Source organism: Echiichthys vipera (genome assembly GCF_963691815.1).
Source record: "Echiichthys vipera genome assembly, chromosome: 2".
In the NCBI taxonomy this organism is placed as follows: domain Eukaryota; kingdom Metazoa; phylum Chordata; class Actinopteri; order Perciformes; family Trachinidae; genus Echiichthys; species Echiichthys vipera.
The window spans coordinates 16,655,179-16,668,262 of record NC_139827.1 but is presented as its reverse complement, the minus strand read 5'-3'; the positions used below and the strand labels follow the sequence as shown (position 1 = coordinate 16,668,262).

General features: G+C 40.2%; 2 protein-coding genes across 2 annotated transcripts; both read left to right on the top strand.

Annotated features, from left to right (window-relative positions):
* Positions 1-327: 327 nt before the first annotated feature.
* On the top strand, positions 328-3,879 carry LOC310961435 (transcription factor SOX-10-like). The gene is made up of 3 exons (XM_083933490.1): positions 328-919; positions 1,299-1,570; positions 1,748-3,879. Exons 1-3 carry the CDS (start codon positions 480-482, stop codon positions 2,527-2,529), a joined length of 1,494 nt encoding a protein of 497 aa, XP_083789616.1. The 5' UTR covers positions 328-479; the 3' UTR covers positions 2,530-3,879.
* A 4,626-nt stretch (positions 3,880-8,505) lies between these two features.
* Positions 8,506-12,677, top strand: rnaseh2a (ribonuclease H2, subunit A). Its single transcript, XM_083935787.1, has 9 exons — positions 8,506-8,537; positions 9,322-9,457; positions 9,994-10,065; positions 10,186-10,312; positions 10,469-10,556; positions 10,732-10,869; positions 10,955-11,042; positions 11,262-11,385; positions 12,365-12,677. Exons 2-9 carry the CDS (start codon positions 9,331-9,333, stop codon positions 12,525-12,527), a joined length of 927 nt encoding a protein of 308 aa, XP_083791913.1. The 5' UTR covers positions 8,506-8,537; positions 9,322-9,330; the 3' UTR covers positions 12,528-12,677.
* The last annotated feature ends 407 nt before the right edge of the window (positions 12,678-13,084 follow it).

The following is a 13,084-nucleotide window of genomic DNA, read 5'->3' as shown; positions in this document are numbered from 1 at the left end:
TTTAGCGTTAATTTGCCTTCGAGGAAAATATATTTTTCTGGATGCGGTTATTTCGTCCAAATAGCATTATCATTATGAGGCTGTAATTATTGGCTGGATATGCCGTCATATGGTCACATTTAACTCTCTTAACCCGCTTAGCTTGACGTAAACCGGGCCATGTTTGATTTACAGCAAAACTAAAATGATATTTTACCATTTGTGAACTTTTTAGCACTGACTTGTTTCTGTTATACTGCAAATGTTTTTTTTTAGGTGTAACTGCTTTTGCTGAAACGGATTTCCAGCCGACGGTTGAAAGGATTTGGACACTTTTACGCAGCAGTATGGCTTTGTCCGAGAAGAGTCAGCAATAACTGGGATCGTCGTAAACTCCAGACATCTTATTCAGTTAAATTACACTGAATAGTTTTGACTCTCACTAAAACCAATCTTCAGTTCGAGGTTTGTCTTGTCATTAGTTGAAAGTTAAAAAAAAAATGTCCGGCGAGGAGCACAGCCTGTCCGAGGCGGAACTGAGTCCCGGAGGGTCAGACGATGGTCACTCACTGTCACCGACTCAACCCGGAGCGCCACCCCGCCAGGACTCACCTCTGACCGGGCAGCCGCAGCAGCTGACCTCGCTCTGTGTCGCGGATGGCAGCGAGGAGGATGGAGGCGATACAGCCAAATCGGAGATAGAGGACGATCGCTTCCCGATCGGCATCAGGGAGGCGGTTAGTCAGGTGCTGGACGGATACGACTGGACACTTGTGCCAATGCCGGTGCGCGTAAACAACGGAAACAAAGCTAAGCCCCACGTAAAGAGGCCAATGAACGCCTTCATGGTGTGGGCGCAAGCGGCGAGGAGGAAACTGGCCGACCAGTACCCCCACCTGCACAACGCGGAGCTCAGCAAGACCCTGGGCAAACTGTGGAGGTTTGTATGGTGTGGTTGTTCCAGAACAGTGTGGCCATACAGTCGCACGTTTCCTGTGTCGCCTGTGCGTAAAGTGGGGGCGTAGTTGTTGAACTCAAATGTAGAAATTGGGCAAATTATATGCTCAAACTGGTATTTGTAAACAAAGACAACACCTGGTAAAAGACATAGATGGCTTGTTGTTTTGGGTTCTTTTAATAAAGGCCTATTGTATATCAATACCATCCTAAATTAAGATTTATGTGCACTTCTTATCTTTTACGCACGAGGCTGAATGCGACAATGTTGATCATTTTTAAACATATTCTATAAAAAAAAACATTTTCACATTAATTTAGAAGGCCTGTAACTAAAATCGGTCCTTGTTTTTTTTCCCCAGGCTACTGAATGAGAGCGACAAGAGGCCATTCATCGAGGAGGCGGAGAGACTGAGGAAACAGCACAAGAAGGACTACCCGGAGTACAAGTACCAGCCCCGGAGACGTAAAAATGGCAAACTGGCTGCTGCTAGTGAGTCCGACAGTCAGGGGGAAGGGGAGGCCAGCCACTCCCAGTCACACTACAAGACCCTGCATCTGGAGCACAATGGAGGGTCTGGGTCTCCCCTGGGTGACCTGCACCACCACCACCATCACCACCACCATCCTGCTGGTAGGAGTCTAGACGCAATAATCATCATTTATATTTAAAGAGATATTTAGTCAAGAAAAAGTGGAACATACAAAAAACTGATGTGATCTTAATCAAAGTAACACTGAAAGAAGAGTCTCGCATAAAAAAACTGACATCAAAATTTGCCTGACCATATTTCCCTTTTCTTTCCTCTAGGTCAGGGTCACAGCCCACCCACGCCCCCCACCACGCCAAAGACAGATCTCCAGTCTGGGAAACTGTCAGACGCCAAGAGGGAAGGGGCAGCAGGAGTGGCCGGAGGATCAGGGGGTTCTAGGGGTGCCCTCGGGGTGGGAGCTGAAGGGACATCCGGAGGTCCATCATCATCAGCTGCTAAACCCCACATCGACTTTGGCACCATGGACATTGGCGAGATCAGCCACGAGGTGATGTCCAACATTGAACCATTTGACGTAAACGAGTTTGACCAGTACCTTCCTCCAAACGGCCACCCGCAGAGTGGAACCGGGGCCTCTGTGGCTGGATCCTCGGCCTCTTATGCCTACGCATTGGCTGCTGCCAGCGGGCACTCCGCGTGGCTTTCCAAACAGCAGCAGCCTCAAGCCTCTCCGTCGTCCTCCGACCCCTCCAAGGCCCAGATCAAGAGCGAATCTGCAGCCGGGAGCCACTACGCCGATGCCTCTTCGTCTCCCTCCTCAGGCACCCATGTCACATACACCCCACTCAGCCTCCCTCATTATGGCTCTGCTTTCCCCTCGCTGGCCTCCAGGGCTCAGTTTGAGTACGGAGAGCACCAGGCCCCTGGGGCGTACTATGCCCACTCCAGCCAGGCCCCGGGGCTGTACTCAGCCTTCTCCTACATGGGCCCTACACAGAGGCCTCTGTACACTACCATCGGAGACCCCTCCAGCGTGGCCCCCTCTCACAGCCCCACGCACTGGGAGCAGCCTGTTTACACCACACTCACAAGACCTTGAGGGAGACCAGCTGAGCAGAGGGAAATATGGGAAGTGTGTGAGTGGATCTGTGTGTCTGTGGGTGTGCAAATATTTGAGCATGAGTGTGTGTGTGTGTGTGTGTGTGTGTGTGTGCGTGCGCCCGTGCCATATTGATGTTATATTAGAGGTTTTTACTTTTTTAGCCAATATAATGCAAGATGCATCCACACAGTTAGAAAAAAAACAACAGCCACAAACTCACACAATATTAGTGTGAATCATGGGTCAACTGCCAATCAAAAATTAAATAAACCTTAACAAATGTGTGCCATCATAAGTTTTTACAAGTTGGGATGTACAGCGAATTTGTATACAAGAGCTCGATGAGTGAGACACTGAGAGTGAACAGTTGCGTTGATGAGTGACTCTGATTTGACCCAGAGACGGTTTAGACTGACATCAGATATTATTAACCAAACTAAAGCAGATGTTTTTGATGTTATTGTGTTATTTTATATGAGTAGTAAGTTTATTGTTGTTGTTAATATCCTAGGGTGTAACTTTATTGTGACTGATTTGATATTACACTAATACATCTGCACCACTGCTTTGGGAAAAGCATGTATTGTTTCAATAAGATGTTCCCCGGAGGTCTTTCTTTTTTCCGTGGCCAGAGAAGGATAGTTGCAACCTTTTTTTCTTTGAAGACAGCACACTCTGTATTTCTGTCCTTTCATTACATTGACTTCATTAAACTGAAGAATGAAGCATCCAAGGGGAAAAATAGGAAAAAGAGAGGGAAAGAGAGCTCTTAAAGATTTATTTCAGCCTAACGCTCAGTCTTGGGCACTTACCTCATTTTGTGCCAATAGCATAGGAGAAATGCGACCCTGGATACCTGAAGGTATTCAGAATTTCAGAGCAGTAAACCTTCGCTTCAGTCTTCTTTTTTGCTTTTAAGTGCTTAACATTTTGTCATTTCGCATCTGATTTTTTCAATAAATTAGTTAAAATCTATAAGTACAAAGTCTCAGCTAAATCTCTTCAGGTAATTGGCCAGCTTTGGGTCCTACTTAAGGATTAGAATCACATGTACGACCGCTCTGCACTGCATGAGGGCCTAAAGCATGTTCTGTCTTTACAGTTTTTTTTCCTATATTGTTCCCAAATAGCCCTCTTCCTCTTCAGCAATGTGAATAATGGTCATTACCACGTGCTTCACCTTTATAATGTGATGCATACTTTATCATTTTATACTGACCCTCTTACCATGTAGTTATTATCTTCACGTAAGTAATAACGCATTGTGTGTCATACCTTTGTTTCTTCCATTTTGTATAATTCTGAATAGTTTTTAAAGTGTTTGCTATACATTCACTTGAGTATTTTGCTTCCATACAAGAAAAGCAATGTTGAAATTTTATTGTTGTCATCTATTAAATCAATTTATTTATAAAAAAAAAAAAAAAATCCTGTGTACGAATGTTATTTTATGGAGCAGCAATGGTTCAAAAATAACACATGGGGCAGTTAGCAAGTGAAGGGTGAAAAAAAATAAATTAAAAACATGCTGCTGACGTGTGAACTGTAATAACAACACAATCAGTGCCCCACCAACCTAAGCTGTTTAGTGTGTTTGTGTGTGTGGTAGGCTAAAATTGACTACTAATTCCCCACGTTTAATCGGCTGGGGACTGCGTGTTACTGGGAAAGACAAAGAGAACCATTCAGCGAGAGAGGGACAGAAAGAGAGAGAAGGGGTGGGTGTAAAGCGCCAGAGGCAAGGCCAATTTCAGCTCAGTAACTGGCGTACACTTGGACTTTTGTACATGTCTTTCCTTTCACTCATGCCCTCTCCTCTCCACCTGAGGCTTCCTCCCTGCCTCCACACTTTGCTGCTGTTTAAACCCATTCAGCGGCCATCCAAAATCAAAATGTCAAGTTCATTGTGTGTGAGGGAGCTGTAAAACAAAGATGATGACAGACGAGGTGGTCCTCTGCAAAAAATACCCCAAATTACGTGAGAGCTGAAATTAATTTGAGTAGAAAAGGGGATGTAATTCACAGAGCAGTCTATACCAGGGGAAATCGGCTTTATCTTTTTCCATAAATTACACAAGATAGATTGATAGGTTTATTAATTTAAGAAAATGGTCGTACTCAGACTTTGATTAATTCAAGCAATCAGGTGATTGACAAACACTGATATAATCATTCTGTGAGCACAGAAAGAAAAAGGATAATGGGGACAAAATTGGATTAAAATTTGAAAGAGGACAATTACTTCAACAGCTTTGGTTCAAGAGGCTTACCTCTTTGGCCATTGCAAGAAAACCAAACTGAAATAAACCTTGAATTAAATAAAACGGTAAGAGAGGAAAGAGAATTAGAGAATGCAAAATGTATGCTTGATTATACACTGAAAATAATCCCTACTGACGTGGGAATTTATGACGGGTCTAAAGATTTTGAAACTTCGGAGTTTTCAAACGTTGAAGTTAAAGAGGATGAAAAAAGCCTCGGAAGTACCACAGCAACTTTGTAAATTTCAGTTTTTATCTGTTTTCAGGGCGGGATTGCCAGCTGCCTAATCCTAGATCCTCATTCACTGTCGTTTACTTGATTTATGGTAATTGAATACTTCAAAATACGCTTGCGAACACACACGATCAAGCAAAATATCAACTCAGATGTAAAGCGCCTTGGGGTGAAGCCTGCATTATTACCTGTGTTGTCAATAGAGCATATTCCTAAATAAATTTGTGTTCAACCAAATGAACAATGGTTGGGGATGGTTAATGGGGATACATGGCATATTTTTGTCCTGAGACCCCCAAGCGTGTTAATCCACCCATGTCCATTTTATGTCACTTTTGTCCAGTTTTAGCTCATTACATTTTAGTCAATGCAGATTAATAAGGGAGCGCTTGTGCATGTGCATGTGCATGTGCATATTCACAATGTCCCGGGTTTGATTTCAGCCTTTGGACCTTTGTTGTACATCATACCCCACTCCCTCTCTCCCTCTCTCCCCCTCTCTCTCCCTCTCTCCCTCTCTCTGTACCCCCCAGAAGAAAAATGCAGTTGTATGCCTCCGCCAACCAGTCCAGATGAAGTTTACATCCAAACTGTCCAGTTTTACATCACATTTGTTGTGAAAACTTTAAATGAATTTGATCAAATAAAGTGTCTTTTTTGGCGAAACGTTGATGCTTCACACACATCTTCAACCCGACAGCACAGAAGATCTATACAGTCACTGCAGTTTTGAGATAAGTGTCTCCAATTCAGTATCTGACCAAATGTCTCCCCCTCTGCTCCAGAGTTATGCCGTTAAATAATGAGCAGAAACATTGTATCACAGTGAAGTTGACATTTGACCTTATAGCTGTAAAAGTGTAACATTTCATCATTGGATTCTACTACACATTTGTGTGAAATGTTGTCATAATTGAAATGTTGTCATAATTAATGTAGGAATTCTTGAGTTATGGACAAAAATGCATTTTGTGAGCTCACCTTGATCTTGATCTTTGACCTCCAAAATCGAATCAGTTCATCTTTGAGTCCAAGTGGACATTTGTGCCAAAACACTCCCTCCGGGGGTTGACTAATATGATCCTTCCCTGATAAATAAATACAACACAAAGTAAAGTAAAGATGAGGTGAAACAAGTAGGTTAAATCACAGAGAATGATTACAGTTTCTTTGACATCCCTCTGGCTGTTTGGATTATAGTGTTGGAAAGGTTAGATTTATCTCGATACTGAAGTACAATGACCTTTTATCTTTAAGAACTATTATTTCTTCTAAAGATTGGAATAGCCTATGTTTTACTCCATTAGGCCTATTTGACCGCTGTAGTTGTACTTTGCAGATTGAGAGTTTAAAAAAAACAGATGATTAAGATTATGATACACTGATTTACCTAATCAACAATAGCCTATAACAGTTAAAATGAGCTCCTTGTTGACCAGCTGCAACAAGCTGTTTACATGTTCATGCATTAACTACTAACAGCTAATAAATAAAATAAAATATAGAATATAACACTCTGAAGGGGGAATTCTGTATAATCAATACTTTGCCTTTTTTTTTATACCAAAGCACACAAGAAAAAGCATGACAGCCGTACAGTGTGTCTGCCTTAAAATGTGAAAAAGAACAGAGACAAAAACTCCAACATGAATCTCGCCATCTCTCCCAACAACCCATGCCAGACATGGTCACAATAAATGACCAAGCAACCGAACAACATATAATATTTTTCCTTTTGATAATTTGAGTAGGCTTCTTTTGCTGATAACACTTACCGCGAGGATATGCACTTATACTACAGTATTTTGAATGATTTTTATTTGTGAGTAGTGGCACTCCAGAACAGGCGGTGGGGATAAAGCAGCTTAAGAATGAGCAGAAGAAGAAGAGGACAAAGAAGAAGAGGAAGCAACAACAAAGCAGAAGTAAATTTGGCAGTAAATTATAGTAAGGCTGAAGTTAAAAACATTATCAATGCAGAAATAAAAAAGGAGTGGCAGGAACAATGGAACGGGGAAACTAAAGGAAGATGCTACTGTGATATCCAAGAGGAGTAGTGAGAGAACTGAGTAGAAATAAAAAGGAAGGGGTGGTCTTGTTGAGAATGAGATTTGGGCATACTGGATTACATAATACACTTAAAATAACTGAACTAATGATAATTGAACATGAAACTGGTACGTGAGAGTTCTGTAATAATCTAGAAGCAGTAGAGTAACAGTATGTAATCATTTATTGTCCAGAGTATCAGCAGGAAAGGAAGAGTCTACAAGATCAACTGGGAAGAGAACAAATCAAATTCAATATAAGAAATACAGTTTTTTTTATGAAAAAAGGTTGAACAAATTGCAACAGAAGCAAACTCAACTGATTTTGTATCTTCAATATGTCCTGACCAATGGGGAAAAAGCCCTGAAGCATCCCAGCAGGGGAAAGTTCAGAACAAGACCTATTCATAAAATAACCTTCAGATATCACCATGAAAATTACCGAGTTGATTACTTACATCAAGACAAATAAAAAAATGTATTACAAGATTTTTGAAACTGTTTGTTCACATAGGCAAACAGGTCATAATCTAATAACGTGTGTTCTAATTTTTATAAATACCACAACAGATCTAAACATTAGCTAAAGCAGGTGAAAATGTCTTGTTGAATCTTGTTGACGTATAACAGTAAAAGACTTAATGTTAAGGTCTGAATGGGCCCCATTTAGTCTATGACTATTAATAAATGGAGACATAAAGAAGGACTTTAAAGCAGGGACTTTGGTCACTGATGAATGGATTTCACTCCTGTTGATGACTGAGAACTATAACTGTATCCTGTACACTAAAACTACACAAAAACCATTCAATTCAATTTTATTTATAGTGCTAAATCATAACAAAAGTTATCTCAGGACACTTTACAAAGCAGGTATAGACCACACTCTATGACTTTTCACACACTCAAGACATTTTCACTTGCTTTACCCAATGTTTAGATCCGTTGCAGTATTTATGGAAATTAGCACACACGTTATGAGATTATGCCACATTTGCCCATGTGAACAAACAGTTAAAAAAACTTGTAATATATTTTTTGTTTGTCTTGATGTAAGTCATCCTTTCAGTCATTTTCATGGTGATATCTGAAGGTTATTTTTCCCCTTTACATGTGAATAAAATAATGAATTGGAAAATGCATATGGTATATTTGGGTCTTTTTCAAAATTTTACCCTTTTGGGATTCTTCTGGGCTTTTCCCCCCCTTACCCAGGACATACTGAGGATACAGTCAGTAGAGTTTGCTTCTGTTGCGATTTATTAAACGTTGACCCCTAAAAGAATGGACTAAAGGTCGTGCTGGTCCACACTCATTACAGTAGGTGGCGGTAATGCACACTTAAAAAATGTTTGCCAACCGCCTTAAAAAACACGAAGAAGAAGCACGTGACGTCATTCCAGAGGCGCCAAACCTGCAGCACAGAAACACAAGAAGAAGAAGAAGAAGAAGAAAAAGAAGGTAAGAGTAAACTTTGTTCAGAGTTATTATGATATATGCTGATTTGATGTTTTCTCGCAAGAGTGTAAACTACTCCTTTAAACAGAAAACACTGTTGTGATAAAAACGAAATAAAAATGTCAGTTTGAGTCGTTAGCTGTTAATTAACGTTTGAGATCGTTTAACGTGTAATATCACACTCCTGTCTGTAATTACATCTTTGATTTCCATAATACCATTTCTCCTAGTCAAAGGTTAATTATTACAAGTAAGAATGGCAATTTAAGATATCTTGTCGTGTGTATTGGGCTTGCAGTTCTAGATACCCTCAAATATATTTTAGGTATCTTGAATGAACATTATGGATATCTGTAATTAAATTCTTACTACTAGTAATTGCTGACAGTTTTACCAGTATTTTGGGTAGTCAAAATTACATTATGGATATCTGGAATGGTTTTTCATTTGGGATATCTGACATTAACATTATGACAAGTAACAATTGGATTGTAGATATCTGAAATGGGAGTTATTTTTAGCAAGAGTTACATTACAGATATCCAGAATGTTCATTCCAGATATCTAAAATGTAATTGTGGATATCTAGAATTGAAAGCCCAATACACATGGATGGCAAAAGTGACGTAATTTGTACAAGTAAGAATGCCGTTGGGGAAATCTGAAATGTTCTTTTAGACTTAGAAGAATTTAATTACAGATATCTGCAATACAAATCCAGTCTATCAGTTGAATGTTAAAACAGTTTGCCATATGAGACAACTATGTTATTTGTATCATCTCTCAGCCAGCTGTCATGGACCTCAGCCCCTTTGAAACAGACAACTCTGTCAGCTGCCGACTGGCCTCTCAGATCCCTGATGTCTGCCGGACTGAGGACTGCTGTCTGGGCATTGACGAGGCAGGCAGGGGGCCTGTGCTGGGTATGCTGTTAGTTAGTCTTTCCATACTGTTTTAATATGACTGCATCCTTAGATCTTCTGTTGCATGCATCAATAATTGATCAGTACATAACATAGCATTTCATTCATTTAGCTGACTCTTTTAAATTCAGTTACATTTTATTTACAGTGCCAAACCATAACAAAAGTTATTTCAAGTCACTTTACATATAGAGTAGGTTTAGACCACCCTCTATGGCTTATTTATGATTTACAAGTCGCACTAGCAATAATAATAATAATAATTATAATAATAATAATAATAATAATAATAATGATAATAATATCTATATATAGTATTTATCCAGCAATCATAAACACACATTGGTAACGATTATTTTATCCAAAACAACTTACAGTACATGCATTTAAGCAATAAGATACCACCCAAAATTTGCAAGAATCATGAATAAAAATTATTTGATTTATTGTCTGCCGTGGTTTGATGCATTGCTCATTACACTCACTGCATTATGGCAAGATTTCCACACTTACAGTGTTTATGTTCTGTGATCTAGGGCCCATGGTGTATGGAATATGTTTCTGTCCAGTTTCCAAAAAGCAGGAGCTGAAGGAATCCAAAGTGGCAGGTAAATCTTTTCAGACTGATGTTGCACTTTTGTTAAAGTAGGCAAGAATGCCAGGAGAAAATAAATGGTCATAATGAGTAATACATCAATTTTGGTTGCATTTTGCCACTTCCTCATCAGATTCAAAGACTCTAACAGAGGCAGAAAGAGAGAATCTTTTCCAAAAACTGGATGAAGCCAAAAGCTATATAGGCTGGGCTCTGCAGATTCTTTCACCAAACACCATCTCTACCAGCATGTTACAAAGGTATCAGACACACACACACACACACACATACACGCATACACACACACATACACACATACATACATACGTACGTACATACATACACACACACATACACACATACAGGGACTTGTTGGTTTTATATTCACGCCCTGACAAAATGTCTTCTTTTGTTAGGACAAAATACAACCTGAACGCTCTTTCACATGATACAGCAATTGATCTAGTACAGTATGCCTTGGACAGTGGAGTACAGCTCACAGAGGTATGAAAACAAGTCATTTTTGTGAATATAAAGGCACACACCTAATTACCACTTCTTGTACTGTACAGTTCTGTGTCTGAAAGTCATGAATACATCAACATATGCCCATATGTCCATGTACTCCCTTCCCTGTCCCACTTGGCCTGCCCTCCTCCACCTCCCTGATTTTGTGAAGGTATTTGTGGACACAGTTGGCCCAGCAGAGAAGTATGAGGAGAAACTCTCAAAGCGCTTCCCAGGTATCAAGGTGACTGTGAGGCCAAAGGCTGATTCCCTCTTCCCTGTCGTCAGTGCAGCAAGTATCTGTGCGAAGGTTAGTGACCACAAGCAAACTCAAGCTCACAATTGCGGCTGCTGAAAGGCTCCGTATTCACATTTTAATCCTTGCTGATTCTCAGGTGGCCAGAGATCGTGTTGTGAAGGGCTGGAACTTTGCTGAGGACCTGGGACAGGTGGATACGGACTACGGCTCAGGATACCCTAATGGTAATGGAAACAATCCACTATTATAATCCTTCCATAATGACTTCCATGTTTGAGAAATACTTTTTAAATGTATTTAATAAAATCAGCATTTGAGTGCATTTATCCTATTAACAGGCATTTTGTCTTGGAATTCTGTGTCACTGCTACTGTTGCCTAAACAACACTAAGACGGTTATCGGTGCATGAAGAGAAACTGTTTTTTTTTTCCTGTGTTATCAGATCCCAAGACTAAAGCATGGATGCTGAAGTACCTGGACCCAGTGTTTGGTTACCCTCAGTTTGTTCGATTTAGCTGGAGCACTGCCCAAACCCTAATGGACAGCAAGGGTGTGACTGTCCACTGGTAAAGAGCCTTTAAACTGGAAGTTTAACCAAAGTTCTTAGATATAAAATAGGGATGTCCCGAATATAAATTTTGGTGGTTCGGTACTGTTCAAGCCCCAACCACCGCAACTTCCTAGTTGATCCAATAAGGAAATGCCAAAAACTGCAGTTCCTTGAGTGTCCACTAGGTGCAGTTTGCATAATAGAGCAATTTCTCATTGGCCCCCATGTTAAATTCGCCGTTTTCACAGCATTATTAAAAAACATTGTAGTCTGAATGTTTAGGTCATATCTCTATGACAACACCGAGGGGGTTGACTTTTTTTGTAACAGGCTAGTTTTCATTTTATTGGAGGTTAAAGTTTATGAATAATTAGGGGTGCAACCTCTTGAGTGACAGCTAGCCGCTCGCCCTCACGTCACCTCGGGTGTATACGTCAGCCAGACGGACGTTTCTCCCTCTACACAACGTCACATCAATGCACCTTTTTGGTAAGAGGAAATGAGTCAAGTGTGAGGAGAGAAATGCAAATGTAAACGAATGCAACACGTTTCTTTTGGTTTGATTGAATGCATTGTCTTTTAAGGATTCTGTTTTTTCTACAGTTTTTAAAATAAAATAAAAACTATATCTGAATCCCAAAATTAAAAACGTTAATATTTGACTCCAGCTCTAGTAAAGAAGCAGAGCTAGTTTAGCTAGTTAAATAAATACCATTAAAATCCATGCACCCTCTGTGATTCTACTCTGAGAAACTTACTGCCTGCTGTTAAGTAACACGTATTTGGCAGATGAAAAGAATTTTCTCAAAGCATGAAAATAGTTTCCGGCTTATATCCAAGTTCAAAGAAGCCAAAAACAAGAAATGCTCTTGAAAATTGCTTGTGTGTGAGAGAATACCACAACCCCTTTGATTTCTAGGTCACACTTAATGTCTGTGCAAATCCTTTGACTTCAGGAGATGAGAGATAACCACAGTGTAAAAATCTCTCCTCAGGGATGATGATGACGAGGAGGGGGAGAAAGCGGCCCAGCGGCAGAGCAACAGGTCCATGTTGGCCTACTTCAATGCATCAGCTGGAGGTAATGACCAAAACCCGACCCATCAGACACACCGCTTCTTCACTGAGAGAAGGCTGAAGAGCCTCGACACACTCTGAAGACAAGATTGAGGACACGCACACACATACAGGAAATCATAATCACAATCACTGTGAGATTTCGATATGCAGCCCAGACTGATTCTCTTTTGCACAGATGTGAACGAAATGAAACATTGCAGACATTTAATGTTTGTCACCAATATAGATGTGAAGTAAGATATTTGTACCTGTTTTTTTAATGCATAAAGGTTTGAGTTTAAAAACATGTTTTTTGTTTTGTTTTGTAAGCCTTTTGTTTTTAAATGTTTCATCATACTTGCAAAAGAATCCAAAAGGCAGTTTGGAAAGTGTTGCAATCTTAAATGCTTATACTGCCCTCTGGAGGCAACATGACTAAAGGCACCAGGTTTGATAAGCATGTTTAACATGAACCATTGTGGGGCCGAACACAAGCATGTTCAGAATGGCTGACATGGACTAATGCAAAATATCCCCCACTATACGACAACTGCAGCATGAAAACCACAGAGCACAGATTTTCCACATAAACTGAAATCATAGTCTCTTGTCGTATATATTGTATAGTTAAGGCTGCAGCGCTGCGTAAAGATCAA

What these genes read in the sequence shown, in the direction of transcription:
- LOC310961435 (XM_083933490.1), top strand. Translation starts at nt 480, where the DNA reads ATGTCCGGCGAGGAGCACAGCCTGTCCGAGGCGGAACTGAGTCCCGGA. An exon ending in ACCCTGGGCAAACTGTGGAG is followed by an intron (nt 920 to 1,298) that starts GTTTGTATGGTG and finishes TTTTTTCCCCAG; the next exon opens with GCTACTGAATGAGAGCGACA. An exon ending in TCACCACCACCATCCTGCTG is followed by an intron (nt 1,571 to 1,747) that starts GTAGGAGTCTAG and finishes TCTTTCCTCTAG; the next exon opens with GTCAGGGTCACAGCCCACCC.
- rnaseh2a (XM_083935787.1), top strand. Translation starts at nt 9,331, where the DNA reads ATGGACCTCAGCCCCTTTGAAACAGACAACTCTGTCAGCTGCCGACTG. An exon ending in TCTACCAGCATGTTACAAAG is followed by an intron (nt 10,313 to 10,468) that starts GTATCAGACACA and finishes TTCTTTTGTTAG; the next exon opens with GACAAAATACAACCTGAACG. An exon ending in GTGGAGTACAGCTCACAGAG is followed by an intron (nt 10,557 to 10,731) that starts GTATGAAAACAA and finishes GATTTTGTGAAG; the next exon opens with GTATTTGTGGACACAGTTGG.